The sequence below is a fragment of the Tyto alba genome, unplaced genomic scaffold (assembly GCF_018691265.1).
Source record: "Tyto alba isolate M040663 unplaced genomic scaffold, T.alba_DEE_v4.0 Super-Scaffold_10, whole genome shotgun sequence".
Classification (NCBI taxonomy): domain Eukaryota; kingdom Metazoa; phylum Chordata; class Aves; order Strigiformes; family Tytonidae; genus Tyto; species Tyto alba.
The window spans coordinates 10,351,620-10,374,355 of record NW_024881262.1 but is presented as its reverse complement, the minus strand read 5'-3'; the positions used below and the strand labels follow the sequence as shown (position 1 = coordinate 10,374,355).

Genomic DNA, 22,736 nt, shown 5'->3' with positions numbered 1-22,736 from the left:
TATGACTATAGCTCTTGAACATGTGATTTTTAGAGGTGATGATAACAGTTGCAATTGGATTAGGGCACTCTACCTATACAAATTGCACAGCAACAAGATGAAATGTTAGTTCAAGTATTACTCCAGCATTTACATCCCCTCTGCCCCAAACACCGTTCTATCTGTTTGGAAGCTAGAGATATTTTTACTTTTGCCCTATTTCAGGGTGGCTTTGGGTCTTACTGGTACGGAAGGCAAATTGAAATTCCAGTTGTAGCTCCATAAGTCTCCCGCTTACTTTTCAGTTGATATGACTGCACCTCTTCCCCAGAGAGCACTGGCAAGCTCTTTGAAGGAGATAGTTTCTGAGAATTACCTCCCTGCAGAAGAGATTATAGCTTCTATCCACATCACCTCTTTATTTATGTGTTTGTTTCCTTCTCCTTTTTTTTTTTTTTTCCTCTTTAAACCCTTAAAACAAGAAAAAAATCTTCTGTTCGTGTCTGAAGTTTTTAAAAATTCTTCTTCCAGGGGCTTTAGATCTTAGTAGAATGTAGTATGATGTTTGAACAAGATTTCTATTAAACTCAGAAGATTTGTCTTAGTTCAAGCGCTATGAAGCACTCAAAAACGGTTTATGCAACCAAAGAAAAAGAAAGCAAAACCAGAAGCTTTCTCAACTGGACCTTTTACCTGGTACAGAATTACAGTTAATACATATTTTATGGCATGAAACATACTCCTCGGGGCAAAATTTGCCTTTTAACTACCAACAAACATGGATTGCACCATTGCTTCACTTACCTAAGCTCCTTTCTCAGGATGTCATATGAGAGGACTGGCTTTAATATGCAGCGAGGTGTGCCAAAGAAATAAGTGAGGAGCTTTCAGGAAAGGTCTCATAACAAGTGACATGCAATGTTTAGACAAAAATGCTGTCTGACAGTCATTCACTGTCCATTTAAAGGTACTGCAGTGAGTCACTGAGCACTTGACAACTAACCAAAATGCTCAAGTCCAAGCATCTAACAAGAAACATTAAATACAAAATCCTTTCTAAAAATGGCACCTTTTTTATTTTTTGTATATAAACATTATCTTGGTCAGCCTTTGTTACTTAACTTTACCCTAGAAAGACTTCATGCTACAAGATTTCTCCCCTTTACCTGTTTTATGGCTGTCACAGTTATGACAAAGAATAATGGCAATCCACTGGTAATAGGACTAGTAGGGGTATCTATCATGAGCTAAAAGAGAAAAAAATATGACAATTAGGACCAATTTTATTTTTGCAATTGTACCTTCCAAAAAAAAAAAACAACAAAACAAGATGACAACTACTTTCCAAACTCCTCATTATAGCACACCAATATTTTTATTGCACCTTTTGCAGGATTTCTGAAGCAAAACTCAGTTCCTGGCACCTAAATAATACATGTCAATAATGACGCAAAGAAAGGTCCTAGGGCACAGAACAGACAATCATATTTGTAATGCATGTACCAATTTTAAGAGTCCTTATTAAGAGAAAAACATGTTTTCATCCTACAAAGATTAATTCAAAAGTATATTACAAAGGAAAAAAATAGACATTTCATTAAGTTGTTTCAATACTTTATATGATCTGCTGCTTAACAGCAATATAGGGTATAGCAACATCCACTTCAGAAGTGAAAATGAAGTTAAAAATTTTAATTTCCAACAGTTTAGATATTAGAGAACACTCTTTCTTAGGATGCTCCTTTCTGGTTCCCCCAAGTTAACATGCAGTTTTTACAACGTGTGCTATTATTGCTGGCATGCCAAAAGTGCAGTGTATACACTACAATTCTGTATGTGGGGAGCATGTTAGTGCTTCTCCTCTGCTGCAGAAAAAAACCCAACATGGTCAAGTGCTGTAAAGAAAATACACACAAGAACTATTCAAAACCACATACATTGATTTGATCCATTTTACCTGAGACTTATGGAATTGCTTTGGGAACCATTAAAGAAGAAGAAGAAAAAAAATCATAGATGAGGTTTACTCTGTTAGGAGCCAAGAACCTCATAGAGAAACAGATTATGCCACTTTACAACATATACATGAGCTTTTATTTTTTTTCCACTGAAACACAATTTATAGAACACAACAAAAATCAGATCTAGTTTGCAATTTTGTCTGTTTTTCATCTGTAGCACTGCAATTTCAGCTTGTCAGCATGTTGTCCAGGAAAACCCATGCCAAAAGCATCTGACTTCTGGCTGGATAGGGCTAACCACGACACTTCTGCCATCTACACTCTCTCCTCCTTTCTCAAGAGAGTCATATGTGAAAATAGAGCAAATTATGTGCTGGTGGAATTGTCACACCAGCCTGCTCCTTTCTTCTCTTTCAGTGGAACACCATGGCCCTTTGCCTGCTACACAGCTGGACACGCATCCATCACAAAACCGGTGCAGAGCCCCATGCGACCAAAATGCAGTCTGTCACCACGTTTCTGGCATGCATGTGTCTGGTGAACAATACGGACTGGACTGTGCTGCATGTTCAAATCACACAATGAGAACTTGCCCCAGCTCTGTCATCCCCAGTGGAATAAGATGGTAATGACAGACACTGCATCTTGGTCACATGAGATTCATATGACAGAGAAGATACCATGGTGATCAACTTTTAAAGGCACCTTTGCCTAATAAAAAGAAAAAAACACATTAGATATTAATGAACTTCCAAATGGGATTTGAATAAAACCAGAATTTCATTCTAGCAAATGAACAAAAATGACTGTAGCTTTTCTCTTGTTCTGTTTCCAAGAACACAGACATAGAGACAAGACATTTCCTGTACAAATTAGGGTATCCACTTGAGTCACAAACTGAGAGAACGACAGGATTACACTCTGCCTTTAGATCTGTGTTTGTTCATGGACATCACAATTAGGTATTACTGAAGTCTAACAGTTTGAAAGGAGTGTGACTCAAAATTGAACACCTAAATTTGCATTAAAAAGAAACAAAAGCATTAAAAGTGCAACACTGCCTGTGGCTATTTTAAGTAACATTTATGTTCCATTTCTTACATGTCCCCTTCTTTCTCATGCTACAGTATGTTAAACAGCATGAAACATCATAACAGGAATGACAAAGTCAATATTCTTAACTAGGAAGGTGGGATGGGCAATGCATTCTGTAGACTAAGTTAGAACTGTAAGACTTTAGTAACACCCAACACAGGAATTTTCAGCTTATTAGAAAGTTCATGCTTTCTAAATGTGAAAGAACAAGAGCAAGGGACACAGGAGGCAATGGATTAAAATTGCATAACTGACCGTGCTACTGACATCTTGCACAATTACAGACAAATTTTATGAACTCTTTACTATTCCTGTTTTTTTGTCAAGTGAGGTACCATCTTTTTCAGATGTATGCTGTAAATGTTGTTTAATCACTGGAGGGCTGTACATGTTCAAAGCATTCTATTTTATCATGAAAGAAAAGTTTGTGTACCCCAAAATCTTGTATCTGTCTCAGATATTAACTGGTCTTTTAAAAGTTATTAACTCTCCTTACAACCTTCCTTCCACTTTTGCTTCATCTACAACAGCACTAAATGTTGTCTTCAAAACTGACAAACTTTTAATCCTAGCTGCAAATTTTTCTGTTTTCATTTTAACAGAACAAATTAAATTTGAGGATCTTAGAACTGTGTGACAATAGAATGTTGATTTACAAAAGTAGGATTCCACCTACAATGAAAATACACACTAATCTATGCTCTGCTCAAGAGCAAGTGTACTGCCCAATTTGATGCAAGTGAACTTGAACGTCTGTATTTCTGCACACTAGTGTCCAAGAAGCACCTAAAAACCACACAGAGTAAAAGTCCTGGTTTATCCAAACACCACCAATGTCCACAAAAATCAAAAAGCCTATCTGGAATTTTATTACTAACTTAACAGATTTAAAATTCTATTTGGAAGCAGATAATTGAGTCCTTGCGCTGGCAGTGCAATGGACTTTGAAGCTGTACACTTAAATATACCAGCATTCATGAAGATAAAACCTAAGGACAGTACGTAAATTTGGACATAATTCTTTTTAAAGTTATGTTATTTTCTCAGAGAAACTGGAAACATCATGTTTTTATAGACAGAATATGTAAGTAGGGAAGTTAAATTAATAGAACAAAAAACAGTGTCAGAATTTACAACATAAATTGCAATTTCTTGACTATTATTCAACTTACCTGAACCAAAAATATAATCAGAAAATAAAAGTTGGCTACTCTTCTGAACTGCTCAAATAAGTTTTTTGGAACAAAATTCCACACTGTATACTGAAAAAAGGGAGAGAGAGAGAGAGAGCCACCATTATGACATACTGAATAATTTTTCAGTAAAAGCCAGTTCCATTCCCACTGAACTCTCTTAACCTAAATATTTTTATTTTCCATCTCCTCTCCCCCAAACCTTCTTCTGATCTTGCCCTATTCCCACACAGACCTGCTGTATCCAATTTATATTTATTTATTTTTAAGTACACCTAGCAGGAAAGCAGGGATAGCAACTGCATTGCCTTTACAGTTGAAGTTTTAAATGGTCTCCTATCAAGTGGGACAGGAGCAGCTGGAGTCATTTGGCTGCTTGCATCCTGGGCAGCAGAGAAGAAATTAATTCTTGCAGCTGTAACTTTCTCTCCTACACTACAGCAGTAAGACACATCCCCACCATCAGTTCTATTGATTCCAATCCAAGGTCACAGTAGGAGGGAATCTGCAATTGCACTCCACTGCTGATTTATTTTATGCAGAGTACTAGTTTACAATTTGGCTGTTTTATAAATCATCACAACCCATTTCATCCTTCTTTTAAAGTGGTTCCGTGTATCACATCCAGGCATGAGCAATGCTGGTTTAAAACCTACTAGTCTTCAGAAATTCTGACCAAGACGCTTAATTGTTCTGCACTTAGTCATGTTCTGAGGAAAGAGGGATGAGACAAGGAGAAAAGCTATACAGGAAACAACCTAGCTTTTTCATCAAAGAATTTTAGAGCTTGTTTCATTTTGAATGCTGTACATGCACCTTTAGACATAATACATACATGCATATTTCCTACAAAAACTAAGTAACATATCAAGTGGTTTTGCCATGACAAACTGATTCCCTACCTTGGATGATATGATTCTGTTGTCCGCAAACTTCTGAGGAACATAATGCCCATGCTGGGGAAAACGATTTGCTATATAAATAGTTCTTGTATCACTTTGATGCGGTGGGTCAAAACCCTAAAACACAAAATAAAAGATGATCAAGAAAGACTATTTTATTAACTGTAGTTTTGTAAAACTTATCTTTGTGCTGAAAAGTGACATCCAGGTATCAAGCAGCAGTTTCGGAATAGTGGCTTTTGAATGGGAAACAAAATTAACATGTAAATTAAAGTCTGTTGTGTCCAGAGAATTTTCAAAAATTGGGGAGGAAATGGAGAAAATCTCTATTGAGGTTGCGTACTGATTCTGGAAAATGAAAGAAAAAATCCTAAGTCTCAAAAAGTGTAAGAGAATACTTGCTATCATGCAAACTTGAAGAAACAAATGGATCCGAAAACATATATAGATTACAAAACCTCATAGCCATGCTCATGATGACCTTAACAGACTATGAGAAAAGTAAAAGGTCAAAACAAGTCATATTAGTATGCTGTCATAATTGGATTTTGAACAGATTCTCACCAGCTTAAAAACAAAAGCATATGCATCTGACTACACAACAGTTTTTTTCCAAACAAGTTCTGTATCTACAAACTAACATTTTGTCTAACCTCAAATACTATTTCCTGCCATTACCACCAATTCGTAGATGAGTGGTAGCAACACTGAAAGCAAATTCATAAAAAAAGATACTCAGAACTACTTATCAGTAGTTTCCTGCCAAAACAGAAGATCTGAGTGAGGTCCCTTGGAACCAAAGCCCTGATGCAGGTCTAATGGTCAGTATTTTCATCAACTGCCTCTGTGAGGGGAAGGGGCATACAGGTGTTAAATTCGCGGATAACACCACCTCAGGACTGCAAGAACACCAACTTACAAGAAAAAATTCAAAATCATTTTAACTAATCAGATGCACGGAAGACTGAAAGATACAGCCACTAGACACAATTAACTGCATCTACAAAACCAGAATAAAAGCCCATATAGGAGTTCTGTAGAAAAAGATCAAAAGGCTATAGCCAATCACAGGTTGAATATGTAGTATTATCCCATTGAGAAAAAGGCCTTCAGTACTAAGGAGGCTGGAGGAGGAGTGGGATCCACAGTTGAATCACTGTGAACCAACTGGACAGCATCCAGAAGAGTGGAACATGAGACACAAGAGATCCTGAAAACATGACATACAACACAAGGCTAAACAATCTAAAAAGCAAAGAGCAAACAAATTAGAGTCATTTAGCCTACAGGAAAAGAAACTTGGGATATATTAGCACATATTCCAAATATATAAAAGACAGTGTTCCAACAAAAAAAAAGGATAATCTGAAGGGCAAAGAAGAACAGAAGTAGGCTGAAGTTGCAGCTAGGAAAATTTAGTTTGGATATTGGAAAAACAAACAAAACTTTCTTTCTTATGGAAAGGAATAATTAAAAACCAAAATAAGTCACATGGGAAGGTTGCAATGTCTCTGTAACACAAGGGCTTATATCTAGGTCATTCAAGTCTATCTTTAATTGAGCGTTTCCTGAAGCTACATGACTCACCAGAACCCTTCCTAGCTCTAACCTGCAGGTGATGGCAAAAGACAACAAGCAAGACACTGAAACAGTATTAATTCAGAAAACAGGCTAAGAAAATTACTAAAATAAAAACCAAAAAGCTTTAAGACATGGAACAAGCTAGTGAAGTGAAATTTTCAACTGTTAAGTTGTTTGACAAGGAATCAGTGATTGTCCAGGAAGTGGTGAATTTCAGCATGAGTGTCACGCATTCCTAATCTCAGAACCAACTTTGAAGTGCATACGTAGACTCATTGTTCTCTGATGCCAATTGAAAGGACAACTGATGAAACAGCTAGAAAGGGCATTACCAATTCCACTACAGGAGGTGAGGAAACTACCTTTGCAGTTGTGTTGCTCCACTTGTGAAAGCAGGCTCACACCTTGATTCCTGACAAATAAAACCTGACACTTCACAGAACTCCACCAGAAGATACTTCTGTACTAGTTAACTATAGAGTATGATGAACAGTGAGCACAATGAGCTACATAAAAAATGGCTGGTATAACCAAGAATTTTCTTTTATCCATACATATCTCTAACACAGGGCATTAGGTATGTTCACAATCAGGATGGTGCCATTTTAAAGTAAAGGAATAATTAAAAAATCATTTAAAACATACAAATTATTCTATTTGGCATCATTACTACAGAAACATTCTGCTTCAGAAAGGAAGAGGTCCAGAAGAAAGTAGGAATAAAGAAAGGAAGGGGAATTTTTCAAAGAGACTTGAAGGAGAATGAACTTTAGATAACAAGCAGTGGAAGGCTGCTCCAGTCACATGCTCCAGTGTGAAAACTTGTTTAAAGATAAGAGTGGAGCAGGGAGACAAAACGTAGATAGGGAGAAGGACAGGAGAAAAAGCATATAGGATGCCGAAAGCAAAAAAAAAAAAAAAAAAAAAAGGAACTGTTCACAACTTTAAGAAATACAAGCATGGGAGATGAAAAAAACACACCTGTTAAATGCTGACACAAAATCTAAAATGAGAACAATGTTTGTAGCAGAGGCATTTTGGATATCTGGCATTAGTGACACATTATTTCTAAATCAATCCAGAAGATGCCACAATAAAAGTGTTTTGCAAGCAAGAAAAAAAATGTGCTTAATTAGTAAGACTAGGTACACAGATCTTTTCTACCTCAGAAAATGTCTGGCAATCACAAAATGCCAGACATCCTCACTTTGGAAAGTCACATTCTACAGCCTGAAAAAATTCCACTCTAAACCAAACAGATGTAAAGCAGGGAAAAAACAGAAAAAGCAGAGAAAGCGACTGGCAGTCTTCTGATGGTGATAAATGCTAATCTTCTTGCCACTTTCTGAAAGTTATTAAAAGATAAATGAAAAATTTCAGAGTGACTAGGGTATCACTGATTTTTTTCCAAAGTATTTATATGCACTTTTCAGGCTGCTATCTGAGCACCTGAAAGTTCATGAGTTTAATGACATTTTTATTATGCAAAGTAAAGACCTCCATACAACTCAAGCCTAACTGCACTAGCACATCCATCAGAGGAGAACTCCTCTGCTGAAGCAGACTCAGCTGATTGAAAGCAAGGAATCTATTTTCCAAATGAGAACCTCAGGCCATACCAGGGGTGCAGACGTGCAGCTAAATCACCTTAAAATTTTATTCTATACACATTTAACTCTGTTTTGTTGAAATTTACCACAGAGAAAGTGCAGAAGCTGGGCAGTCAGCAAATCTATGGAGATGGTAATGCAAAAGCAAGGCAGGCTGATGAACCTCTTCAGTTGTCAGAGCTATGGTTGGAAAAGGACACATCTGGGACAACCTGAGTGACTTGACTGTAGTCACAGCAGGAAATAAGTGTCAGAGCTGGGAACAGAAGCCAGAATTCCTAAGTTTCATGTCTAAATATTAAAGATCATTTGAAATTACCCAACAACACTGTTATCACATAATTAGCTGGTGAGACTTCAAACAAGTACATCTTCCAGAGAAATTTTAATTACACACCTCTCCAAGGAAAATTCTGCACAGACATTGAACTTAACTGTTCAAGAATTGAAATGCCTTTAACTTTTCTGTAACTGTGGGGCTGGTCACAGATCCTGCTCCTGACACAAAACTGATTTATAGTCCAAATTTCTGCCAGGCAAAGAGATTTTGCATAGTATCTATACGCAAGCCAGCAAAGAGGTACAGAAAGCACACTGTTTCCTAATTTCACCTATTAGACATTTCTTTCCCTTTCTAATGTCATTACCAAACTCAGCTGCAAAACTAGGGTAACATGCCCTTGTCAAAGGATTTCTGCAGCTAAATAGCATGAGCAGAGAATCCCTAAATTAAATTTTGAATCTTGCAAAAAAAATTCAGTCGTCACTAATATCTTTCAACAAGTTAGTTTTCCAGCAGTTATCTACTGAAGTAGTTTCTGCCTTAGTGCATAGATCACAGAATGGTTTGGGTTGGAAGGGACCTTGAAGATCATCTAGTTTCAACCCCTTTGCCATGGGCAGGGACACCTTCCACTACACCAGGTTGCTCAAAGCCCTGTCCAACCTGGCCTTGAACCCACTACTACTCCCAAGTCCTTCCCTGCAGGGCTGCTCTCAATCCACTCCTCGCCCAGCCTGGGTTTGTGTTTGGGATTGCCCCGACCCACGGGCAGGACCTTGCCCTTGGCCTTGTTGAACTTCATGAGGTTTGCATGGGCCCACCTCTCCAGCCTGTCCAGGTCTCTCTGGATGGCATCCCTTCCCTCCAGCATGTCAACTGCACCACATAGCTTGGTGTCATTGGTGAACTTGCTGAGGGTGCACTCAACCCTCTTGTTCATGTCACCAACAAAGATGTTAAATAGCACTGGTCCCAACACCAACCCCTGAGGAGCACCATGCCATGCATCAACTGCTCTCCACTTGGACATCTTGCTGTCGACCTCAACTCTGAGTGCAACCATCGAGCCAATTCCTTTCCCACCGAGTGGTCCATCTGTCAAATTCATGCCTCTCCAATATAGAGATGAGAATGTCATGTGGGACAGTGTCAAATGCTTTGCACAAATCCAGGTAGATTACATCAGTTGCTCTTCCCTTGTCCACCAGCATTGTAATCCCATCATAGAAGGCCACCAAATCTTTCAGGCACAATTCACCCTCAGTGAAGCCATGTTGGCTGTCTCCCAGTTACCTAATTTTCCATGTGCTCAAGCATATTTTCCAGGAGGATCTACTCCATGATCTTGCTAGACACAGAGGTGAAACTAACTGGCCTATAGTTCTCTGGGTCTTCTTTATTTCCCTTTCTTAGAAATTAGAACTATGTTTCCCCTTTTCCAGTCAGTGGGACCTTCACTAGACTGTCACAACTTCTCAAGTATGATGGGTAGCAGCTTATCCACTTCATCTATCAGTACCCTCAGATGCATATCAGGTCCCATAGACTTGTGCATCTTCATGTTCCCTAGATAGTCTTGAACCTCATCGTCTATAGTGAGCAGTTCTTCTTTCTCTCAGCCATTGCCTTTACTTTCTGCACCTTGGGTGGTGTGACTGGAGTCCTTGCTGGTGAAGACTGAGGCAAAAAAGTTGACTACCTCAGCCCTCTCCGTATCCCAGGTGACCAAGACTCCCTCTTCCTTCTAGAGAGAGCCCACATTTTCCCTAGTCTTCCTTTTATCACCAACATACCTGTAAAAGCTTTTTTTGTTGCCCTTGACATCCCTGGCCAGATTTAGTTCTATCAGGGCTTTGGCTTTCCTAACCTGATCCTTGGTTACCCAGTTTCTCTGTATTCATCCCAGGCTACCTGTCCTTGCTTCCTTCCTCTCTAGGTTTCCTTTTTATGTTTGAACATGTCCAGGAGCTCTTTGTTCATCCACGTAGGCCTCTTGGTGGTCTTACCTGACTTCCTCTTTGTCAGGATGCATCGCTCCTGAGCTTGAAGAAGGTGATCCTTGAATACCAACCAGCTTTCTTGGGCCCCTCTTTCATGCAGGGCTTTATCCCATGTTACCCTGTCAAGGAGATCCCTGAAGAGGCCAAAAGTCTGCTCTCATGAAGTTCTAGGTAGTATGCTTGCTGCACGCCCTCCTTGCCACCTTTAGGATCTTGAACTTCACCACTTCATGGCCTCTGCAGCCAAGGCTGCCCTTGAGCTTCACACTCCCCACCAGCCCCTCCTTGTTGGTGAGAATAAGGTCCAGGATAGGACCTCTCCTCTTTGGCTACTCTATCACTTGGAGAAGGAAGTTATCATCAACACATTCCAGTAATCTCATGGATTGCTTATGCACTGCAGTGCTGACCCTCCAGCAGATACCAGGGTGGCTGAAGTCCCCAGGCTTGTGAACGTGAGGCTGCTCCTATCTGTCTAGACATGTTTGTTTCTGAAAATAGTCTAAATAAACGCCATTTACATACAACACACAGATGTTTGAGTCTAGCTGATTTATAAAGCACAAACCAAAACAACTTTTGGTGAATAATAAAAAGTGATCTACAGTTTTCCTTTTCCATGAATTTGTAATAACTAACTGAAGCTGAAGTAATTTTTACTAAACCTCTTCAGCAGTGATCTTTGTCTAACTTTTAGAACACTAACAAGACATCCTCTGTAATAATTAGGCTCCTTTAAAATAGCATAGAAAATATCCTGGGGAATCGAGAATTTTTTGACTGTGATTTTATGCTATTTCTTTCATGAAAGAAACGGGCTTCAACAGCCACCTCTCCTCCAAATAACTCCTTCCTACATTTTGTCTCCACCTCCACCACTGTGCTAGGAGAACTGCCCATGCAGCTGTACAGCAAACTGGACCGGAATTCTGATTCAACTGAAACCCCACCTTTTTCCCAGTTGTTTTTTTTTTGTTTGTTTTGGTGTGGGTCTTTTGTTGGTTGGTTGGTTTGGGGTTGTTTTTTGATTTTGCTTTTTGATGTATCAGTTCCTTAAATAATTGCATGGTCATGCCAATAACCTGGTGATATAACAAAAGGGTTCACTGTGGAATAAGAGTTTTATATTCCTGCTGAGGAAGCATTATTAGCATGAACAACAAATCAGGCAACTGGAGAAACAGGCAGTGTTAGCAAATGAGAAACAGTACTACGAAAAAGAACTTTACAAAGCATAAGACTACTCTCCCAACAACCTGCAAGCATAAACAAAGGAAAGAAAAAATGCTTGCTCAGTCAACTTGTTGATATAATATACCCTATCCACTGCAGACTATTTTTTTTTAATACCACTATTAACTTATGGCAGCATGCACATACAACCTCCCCACATGCTCTACAGCACTCTTAAGCAAGACAGCAGAAATGTGCAGATCTTTCAGCTAGGATAAGCAACATGAGACCAGCACACAGCAGATCAATTGCTGTTTCAAGCCTCGCAATACATGAATTGATAATTACAAATCATCTGACAAGTGATTTTTCCTTATGATTTGCATAAAGCTAGTATACTTTCACAAGATCTCTCAGTGTTTCTTATTCATTATTCACAGCTTTTACAGGGGGAAAAAAAGGCACAATTGTATTTGTTCAAAGAACTTCTGCTATGTGACCAGTAAAAGGGGTTTGAAAGAAGGAAGTCTCTATTAGAGCCTCTTCCTCCTGTCAAAAACTACACTGAACACTGTTAAGGAAAGTAGTAGTTCCCCCAAAAGCCCTTTGGACACCACATACTAGTTAATAAAACTAATAAACAGAAGAAAGCTCTGTCTCAGGAAGCCTGTTTCTTAGGGAGATGACTGACTGAAGTGGCCACAGAAACAGAACACCACATTTCCTGGCAGATAGCCCAAAAGCCTGCTATTACACTGCTGCTAAGATATATTTTGATTAAAGGTGTTTTGAGGAAATGGATTTTCTTGCTTTGGATTTTTTTCTGAATATACACGGAATACTTCTCCCTTTGTCAGATAAGAGGATACAAACACACTCCATGCACATTTTCAAAAGTCAGTGTGAATTTATACTTGAAACAGTCAGCCAATAATTTTTCAGTCATATAGCTGGGCAGTAGTCAAACTGAGTTTATCATATCAAAGGTTAGTGTGAAGGAAGGAATAGCCTCTCACAGCAATTTTAAACACTGCTCTAACAGCTAAAGCAGCGAATCAGCTGAAGCACCCTAAGGTTTACAGTGTCATGCAATTTGCTCATCCTCTTTTAAATATTATTGCAGTACAGTAATAAAACAGTATTAAAAGTCATGCACTATTCATGCAATTTCTTCTTCCTGCTTACTACATCTACAATTGTTTAAAATATCTGATAACAAATCATGTTGTAACCTCATAAAAGACCTATATAACCAGACTACATTATTTTGTGAAAACAAACACTCTAGGAAACAAGGCCTGAGAAATCATTAAGCAATAATCCTATATTTCACAAAGTTACAAATATACCTAGTATTGTATTTAGAAAAGTCATACTGGTGCTCAGAACGTAGTCCTGGTTACATAAGCTCAAGTTGTTCTTATTTTACCTCATTTTCTCAAAATGCCCCCCAAAATAACTCTGAAAAATCCCTACTTAAAATGTTAAAAATCATCTATCTTCTCTTTATTTATCTGCAAAAATAACAAGCAAGCTAAACTGGCCTCATTCATTGCTAACACACTGCCTGTGCCAGTTTCTCTACTCAGGTGACTGATGTCAGACATACTGGTCTTGTAACATCAACAAAATCAGAAAAGTGAGCTGAGCAGGCAAACTAGGCTTGGTAACACAGCACACTCAGACTGCTACGACATGTTCAGTTTTCATTAGTAGCAAAGAATTTTAACAGAGATCTAGGTACACTGCTTAATTTTAAAATAGCCCAACTTTGCATCAATTAAGGAACCAGCTTTCTTATCCTTCCCTACAATCCAAATTACAGTATTTACAAAGCATAATCCATTTTGGACTTCGTATGATAAAACAAACCTAACACTTTGTAACAGCTCCTCTTTTGTGACTGTCTTCAACAGAATTCCAAGCTTCACAGTTTTTCAATAGGATTATTAGGATTTTTATCCTCTTACACTCAATGTATTTAATTAACAAAATGCCTGTGAAACATTCCTCACTTGTTGCTTTATTTTAGGATGCTCCTTTTATACTCAGACACATAGATTATGAAAATGATCACTAATGAACAGATCCAGTGATAATTTTGCTCAGGTGCTTCTGGACAGAAAACAGACTTCACAATAAATGTGCATTCAACTCAGAGAAAACAATTTAGTTAACATTCAGATTCTAAGAAGCATGCCTCAGTCTCAAAGGCGTGGCCATTTAGCACATTATCATAAAGTCCAAAAGGTCCAAGTGAAGTTGAGGCTTTACAATATCTGTGGTCAAAAACATTTGGTCTTTTGCCATGATTCCCAAAGCAGCCTATTGCTCTGACATGGGAATGAAGATGCCTCTGAAGTCCCAACTACACAGTTTTAATTTCAGAACTAAAGTTTTCCTCTGTGTGCTTCAGCAATTAGTTACCGTTATCTGCAATATCATCTCCCTCTCAGACACACACAAAGAGAGAATAGGAAATATTTTCAAAGTTGAAGGGTAATCTTAGATACCCATCAGAAGGCAACTATTGGGCATCGTATTTTATAAAATAAGAACTGAGATCTCAAAATCCAATAGCCACTTTTAAGAATGCTGATCAAAATATATAAAGTACTTTGAACATAGAAAGTGCTACAATTCTGCAATAATCAGTCACACAGAAACAGCAGTTACTAAAGAAAGTCACACTAAGAAATACAGAGCCAGTAATGAAAATGAAACATTCAATTCACAAATCTTTCATATAATTTGAATAACCACAGCATTTAATACAATTAGGTTTGGTTTGGTTTTATTTCTGCATGGTCCCTGGCTTCATTTAAATTTAAGTCCATGACAGGGCAAATACAGAGGAATCGCATTCCTTCACGTGCTTGCATACTATGTGTGCTATTGTCTTAAAATGAAATGGTGTCTACCCACTGCTCTGAAGAGTTATTTATTAAACTATTTTACAGAAGCATGAGGGGCTCCTCTTCTGGGCTACGCCTATGACCATTATCCCATATGAATATTGAAAAACCACCATTTTCAATATTTAGGTTGATTCTACTAGTCAATAGTGACTTACGTTGATCAGCTCCTGCACTGCAAGTCTAATTCACATTTTTCTTCAGTATGAAAAACTTTTTAGAAGTTCTTCCTCCCAAACTGCCCCTAGATAATAAATCTTAAGGCTTTTTCAAAATGTGTGCCAAAATTACACTGACAATTGCTCCGATAGCTGTTGCTCAACAAATTTCACAGGAAGATAATTTCGTTCTAGCTCTTCCTTTTCATATGCTTTGATAAAACCTGCTCTGGAAAACTGAACATTACGGTTTTGAGTATACTCCAGCAAATATCACTTCAAGTTTTAATTCCATTTCAAACATGATTTATGAGCTAAGTATCAGTTGAATGTCCTGTTTTCAGACTTGTCTACAAAATAGCTTATCCTTAAAGCTTGCTAAATCTTAAGCTTCGTTTCCAAGTTGTTGCAATTCTTTTTCCAAACAGGTATGTAAATATCTGCAAAAATTAGCACAGCTACCCATAAAAACTGACACAAAAATGTGCAAAGGCGATAGCAAAAGACTAACAAAATTTAACAACATATAACAAAATATACTTTTTGCTATAAAACATATAAAACTTCTTTCCCTGGTAAAATATTTCAGGATAAAAACAAACAGCTTGCCTTTTGTATAGATGATTATCTCTCCTTCCCATTTACAGAAAAGTTCTCCTTCCCCATGCTTATTCTTACTCAAAGTAAACAAGAAAAAAAAAAAATCCTCTTAAGTCACAGTATGTGGGAGGTCAAGGAATTGCAGGGTTTTGTTTTTTAAATCATTATGTAGCTCTTGGTCCTACTTTCTATCTTTTCCACCACAGTCTGTACTATTGCTAAGTGGTTGTGGGTTTTTTTCAACAGCAGCTGAAAAGAGGTCTGTATAAAATAAAATGTCTAGCCGCAAATGTGTCACCTGTGTTTTGCTGGAAGATATGACCTTGTGTTTACAGAGGCACTTTGTCAGATCTATTTTGCTGCAGTTCTGATCTGATGGCTTACAAACAGATTTTGTGATAAAAAAATCCTTTCATTTCTAAGAGTTATACTGTAGATACCTTTTCCTGGAGAAATAGTTTCAAAAACAGTCATAACCACTGAGGACACCACAACACAATAAAGAAAAACAGATAGCAGATCTCTAGTGAAAGACACAAGTCATGATGCTTTTAATGAAATTTAAACACATTATTATATTTTTCTCTTGTAACTCCCATCTCTCCAACTCCAGAACACAAACAAAAATTTTAATGAATTCAGCCAACCCATTCAAAACTAGAAAAATTATCACCAATGATATCCAAAACACATGTTGAATGTTATTAAATTCAGCATAGATTTACTTGCCTTGGGTTAGGAACTTTACCTTCTAATCAGAGTTCAGCAGCAATCCCCTAGCAATAAACAAAGAAGCATCCACTTTGGCTATACCCCCAGATCCCAGCTACTGAGCAGAACACAAAAATCTTTTACCCTTTGTCAACAAAATAATACTTTGCTCCCTCAGTCACATAAAACATAAATAGACAGTAGTTAGTAAGGGAGCAGGTCCATGCTAGTGCAGGAATATCACAGAGTCAATAAAATGGGCATATTATTGCGTGACAAGTGGAAGTTTGGCACAATAAAAATGTGCTGCTTAAAAGGCTCATGGCTAAGGGAAAGAAGAAAAAAAAAAGGATGGGACAAGACAGGTCAAACATCCAAGACTCACAGAAAGGCAGCACAACAGACACCCCTGATTTTCCCATTTTTAAAATGGTCTTTTTTTTAAAAAAACAAACAAACAAACAAACAAAAAAACAGTGTCAATACTGGTTTGGTTAGGTTTTGGTAAGCAATTTTTAAATTTAGGGTTTAATTTTTATGACATAAGACTTAAAAATTACACACAGGGCACAATGGATGTCTCCATTTGGAACGGACAGCTGGCTGAAGACAGGGCCAGGTTCTGCACAGTCTGGAACACACTGTGCTGCAAATGTATTAGCCTTCAGCAGTTGCAGAATATAAAAAGAAAGGAAGGTTAAAAGACCCAAACACACTGGGAAGACTAGTCAATCAGATCTCAGATTATCTCTAGCAAAAAAATCGGGCCACATTTTCTCCTGTGTGAGGTTACATGAGAAGGGTCATTAACCCCCTGTTCTCAAGCTACTCTAACCAAAGCAGTGCAACCTTTGGGCTGCTCTAAGACACACCTCACTGATCCTTCAGTGACAACACAGAAGGTACTTCCTAGGCTGTCTGAACCAGAGGAACTCTTTTGAGCAAATAGGCATTTATTTTTCTAGTATACAATAACAGAAACCCAGTTAATTTTAGCTGAAAAGGTGAACAGGCTTCAATGACAAGTAAAAAAAGAGGGGGGGAAATTGTGTTCCAAAAAGCAATGCGATTTCAAAAGCCATGATTCTCAGTCATTGGATTAATTCGAGGTACTTTCAGTATTCAAAAAATACAGGGAATTTGGGGGAGGGGGGAAGTAACTGCATTGGTTCAATTCTGTGAAATGATTAAGTGAAAATACTACACACGTCTGTGCAAACAAGGAGATCAGATGCTGTCTACCTTGTTCAAAATGCCAGTAACTGCAAGTTATCACAGAATGCCATCTGCCCCTCTCAGAACATCAACAGATACCAACACCTGGAAGGAAAGGGAAGAACATCCCAAACATACAGTCTTCCAGTGACAATCTATTTGAGGCCATTTCCCTTCTTAGTAGAAGAAACTTTTCATTAGAACGCATTCAAAAGATGAACACTTGTTCATCTTGGGAGGGTGTGGAGTGTGACAGGGACAACCAACACAAAACAGTCAAAAACATTCCCTGTGATCACCTTTCACTGTTACATAGAACTCTGGGACTAGGTGAACTCTTGATGTCCCTCCCATTCTGAACTTTCCTATAACCACAAAATAAAATATTCTGGTAACTAGGTTTTCCAATAAAAAGACAGCAATTCACAGGAATTAATCTACACATTTTCTCTTTGACTTCCGGTTAAATATCAAAGTTGCATTTACCTCAATACCTTGCTCTGTGTAATGTAAAAGTTGTTGTCAGTGCACATCAGAATTCAGGTTCTTAAACCATAGGAAGAAGATACTCTGCCAAATACAACATAACTCTGCTTCTCTGGAACTGTCATGTATAAGAGGGAGACCAGGCAGGTAGCTCTCAGGTTTTCTCCACACAGTATCTTTTGTACATAATTGCACTGCTAGATAACAGATCAAAAGGCTCAGACTCCACATAAGAGTAACTAGAAGGGACCCTTCTTCACTTGACAGGAATAATAGTTCAAAATTATGCAGCTATGATCATACATACAGGGGTATTCTACCACAGTTCTTGCCAGACAACTGATGTTGTCATTACTTTCTGTTAATACCACTGCAACAGCTCCTACACTCCATGTACACCATCAGGACATTAGCACAGTGCACTGTCATAAATCTGTCAAGCTAGAAGTAGTACAGAAAGTCACTGAGCATTACAAATGCCACTTCCTACTGTTGTTTTGTGTTGGTACTTCACAAATCTGTCCAGGAGAACCACAATGGTGCTCTGCTATACACAGATTAGCTATGTAGTCTAACCCATCATATGGAAATGCAAATAAAATGTATTGTACTATTACTGAATATTAATGATGCTTCCTATCAACTGTTGTTTACCCAGTTGCTGTTTTCAAGCAGAGCTGGCCATACCTGTGGCATTATGCAACCCTCAGCAAATCCACATGCCTACTGCCTTTCTGAGATCTCAAGGTAACAGAGCTGGAACTCGGGCATCTTTCCTGCTCAAAGCCTGTCTTTGAAAAACATCACAGCATTTTATTCAAAGCAATGAATCGTAAGTCCACTTGTCTCTACATTTTTTTATTACTAAAATTTAAGTACTTCCAACTATTAACTACATAATGATGTTACAATATAGTAATATTAACTAGAAAGTTGCATGCTGTTAATGATTTGTTATGCAGTTTATTTAGTATGGGGCAGCATTAGACAAAGAAAAACTGATAAACTGTCTGTGTAGGGTGGTGTTAATTGCTTCTGAGAAAACAAAGTGGACTGAAGACCAAGATACCAAACCAAACTGACTATTTGTAAGTCCCACATAGGCACTGAAGACTGAGCTACAGTATTACTGTCACCAATTTATATTATACAACAAACCACTGAAAAGACAAGTAATAGCTCAGTTAGAAAACTGTTTTGGACTTGTAAGACAATAGTAAGAATGAAGAAACTTACATTCGCAGTATGTGTCCTGTTCTCAGAGGACTAGTCATCCCTTTATGTAGCTGTAAAGTCACGCATAGATCTTCACAGACTAAAGCATAGCAAAGTCACCACTCAAAGAACTTAACCGAAATAATTTTAATTCCATACCAGGTCCTCTCATTACTTACTTCTAAGACCACCTGCTTCATTTCCCCTGCCTCTTTTACAACTCTTGAGAACACAAGCTCTCAAAACCATACACACTCAGGTCAATGGCAGTAATTAGCATATGAAATACTGTCCTCTTAAGCAAACAAGAAGTTGCCAAACATTCACTGGTTTCATACTGGGAGTACTTAATAACTACCTAAAAGCACCTTCAGCAAAGTACCAGTCCCTCCTCCTTTCCCCAATCCCTTACTACTTTCTAACATTTCTGCACACCAAAGATTTTCTTTTGTGCGACTACAACATCTCACTTAAATCACTCCCACGCACTTGCCGGGTTCCAACCCTCCTGTATGGAAGAGAACACTTTTTTCAAAACCTGTTACCACATCAAGCACAGCTACAAATACATGCTCTAAAGGCATCCAAACCCGCACGTTCTTATCTTCTTCTATCAGAAATAAAACAGACACAGCTTTTGCCACCCTTTGATTAAAGTATTTCTGCCACCCCACTCTTCCAACTTGCTCTGATTATTCTCTCAGCATCCTTCCCCAGGTTCTCGGCCTTTTGACGTTCTTTCAGAACCTAAGCATCACAGACATATGAAGAAGCAAACACGGTGGGATCTCTGTTAAACCGATTACACACAAGGATGAGTTTTCTGAGTGTCCCTTGAAGAAACATGCAGTGTGATACCTTCCTTAGACCATCTTTCATCTTTATGAGCTGTGAAACAACCAGGGCATTAACATCAAACAGTGAGGTTTATAGAAAAGGCAAAACATGTATCATTACAAGATTTTTTTCCTTAGTACCATATTTAAGCATCTGTTCAAGTACACTTTTTATTATCCTGTTCTTTTACTACACTAATCCTTCCCTGTCAAAACCAATGCAAGTTTTACTTTCCCAACAAAGAGTTTCCTGTAGAAGAACAAAAACCTCTTAGTGCCAGGTTTATGGCTCATCTTGTTACACCAAACTTTTACTTTCTATTAAGGGCAAACATATTTCTGGAAAGCTAGTCAGTGTACTCACAGGGGGAAAAGCAATCATGCCTGATACATGAATTCCTAGCACTGATACAGTCTAATCTAAACTCTACAGTGGACAACATAATCCTGCTTTAAAAACCACACACACAAACCTCAAGCCACCTTCAAAGTGAAAAATGATAACTATGTTACGCCAATCAGCATTTATTCTAAAAAACACATGTATGACTAATAGAAGAGTGCAGTCAGAGCTCAGACAGAGCAATTAATTTCCAGGTCAATGACTCTTGGGGTCAGACCAAATTAATGAGCCCTGTCAAACTGGCATTGAGACCATCAGCACAAACTCTGTGCTTTGGACACAGGTATGGGAAAATCTGTGGGCCATGGGAAAGGAGGTAGGGGAAGAAAATGAAAAAAAATAAACCAAAACAAACAACACAACAAAAAAAATTGGGGTTTTTTTGTAAGAAGTGATGTAACAAATTAAACAAATCATTAGTGAGACAGAAGCTTTAACCGTTACAATGTAAAAATCTAACCTATCTAATGTAGTTCTGGTACTAACCTGAGCAACACTGATGATGCAAGGCATTGCCAATGAATGGAAAAAAGTAAGTTTGTAAATACATAATTTAGAAGGAATTTCTCCCTTTTAGAAAATGCAAGAGAAATAATGCTGGAGGGGGCAGGAAGCCAGCCAACAACTTCAAATCAAAGCAGTCAAACTCAATGTACTTCGCTGATACGGCACCACAGACACTACAGCCACGGCCACCCCATTTCCCTCGCACGCCACAGCACAAGCGCAGCAAGGAGCGCCTGTCTAGAGGGAGGCGCCCTCCAACTGCAGCCTTTTTCAAGTGGTTTCCCCCGCGAAAAGCATTTCACGGATGTTTTTCTTCCACTGCTCATCACTTTCGAAGCCTTAACGCACACGCAGAAGCAACGGGTGCACAGCTCCCAGGTACGGGGAAACAAACGAGGGAGACGCGCATGGGGTGAAAAGCCTTAGAAGATTTCGCAACGTGAAGGAGGAGGAGAGGCCAGCAAATCTCTGAAGTGTCGGTCCACAGAAAAAGACACCGTCACTCCTCCGTGAAAAGTAGTTTGGGGAGCCTTTCCCAAACGGGGCCACAGGTAAGGGGACGTGCTTTCAAGGAAAAAATAACCCGAACAAACCAAAGCAAACAAACAAACAACAACAACAAAAAACACGCAAAAAAATCCCGAAATACCCCAAATCCTCCGATACATCTTAAAAATAACATTTAATAAAACGACAGTAACGATCCAAGCGAAGCCTACGGGTCCCCTACCGCTCCCCGCTCGCGGCGGGGGAAGGTCTCCCCCCCCTCCTTCCCACCCTTGGGCCCTGCTCCCCCTCAGCCCTCCCGCCCGCGCCTCCGGGTCCCCTCAGCAACAGCGGCCCGGGCAGAGGCATCGGGCCGGGGCCGCCCCGGAGAGCCGAGCCGAGCCAGGCCGAGGCGAGGGGGTGCGCGGGGTGACGGTGAAGCCCCCGGCCGCGACCCAGCCCCGCGGAGCCGCGAGTCACCTACCAGCTGCTGCCGGACCCACCGCAACATCCCCGGCGGGGCGGGTCGCGGCCCCCGCGGCGGGGCCCCCCCCTTCGGCAGTGCCGCGCTCCTCCGCTGTCGCCGCCGACCTCAGGCCAGCCGCCCGCCGCGGCTCCTCCCCATGGCGCAGGGGCCCGACGCCGAGTTAGGAGCGGCACAGCCCCCCCGGCGCTCCCAGCCGCCGCGGCTGCCGGCGCCCCGCCGCCGCCGCCATCACAGGGCCGCCGCCGACACCCCGCGGCTCGCTGCGCTGCCGGCCCCGCCCCCAGGAAGTGACGTCTGAGGGCGGGCGGGAAGGGGGGCTGGAGGTGAGGGCGACGGCGGGGGGCGAGGGGGCGGAGGGGCCTGAGCCGCCCCGGCCCTTCATTGCCAGTCCTGGTTTCCCCACTGCTTCTGGGTCACAAGGGTCGTACGTGGGTCCGAGTGACCCGAGTCCAAGCAGCCTCCTACAGGGACTTGGGCGGGGGCGGCCTGGGAAAAAAAATCCCACCCTTCCTGAACAGGGGCTCCAGCCGCAGCCCGTCGGGTCTCCGCGCCCCTCAGCGCCTCCGAGCCCCCCTTGTTCTCGTGAAATGAAGCCACGTCACAAAACTTCACTGCTTTTATCTTTGCTTCCCTGTAAAAAAAAAAAAAATGCCAAACGTTCACATGTTGGCATAAAGACTTCGAAAAGAGGCCTGATAGCCACTGATTTGAACTTAAAAACCGAGTGCACAGTGTGTAGGTATCCCAAAGCAAGGTACGCGTGCTGGGAGGATCTGGCACATTTCCTGCCACTGGCAGTATTGTGATAAACTGCTGTTTGGTTAAAAATGGGTGCTTAAATGTACTCATGTCAGGTGGAGATCTCTCTGAAATCTTCCATTTTGCTGTGAAAACAACGACTAAGGAAAACAAAACCATTCAGCTTCAAAAACTTAGGCAC

At 39.9% G+C, this 22,736-nt stretch overlaps 1 protein-coding gene across 7 annotated transcripts in view; it reads right to left on the bottom strand.

Moving 5' to 3' along the window:
* The window catches only part of ATP11B (ATPase phospholipid transporting 11B (putative)), a 67,106-nt gene extending 45,038 nt beyond the window's left edge, over positions 1-22,068 (bottom strand). For all 7 annotated transcript variants that reach the window (XM_033006431.2, XM_033006427.2, XM_033006430.2 and 4 more), the window contains exons 1-4: positions 21,794-22,068; positions 5,131-5,247; positions 4,208-4,297; positions 1,146-1,226 (exon numbers count right to left, since the gene is read on the bottom strand). In XM_033006431.2, coding sequence (XP_032862322.2) covers positions 1,146-1,226; positions 4,208-4,297; positions 5,131-5,247; positions 21,794-21,820 — 315 coding nt within the window. In that variant the 5' untranslated portion in view covers positions 21,821-22,068. The remainder of the gene's footprint in view (positions 1-1,145; positions 1,227-4,207; positions 4,298-5,130; positions 5,248-21,793) is intronic.
* Between the last annotated feature and the right edge of the window lie 668 nt (positions 22,069-22,736).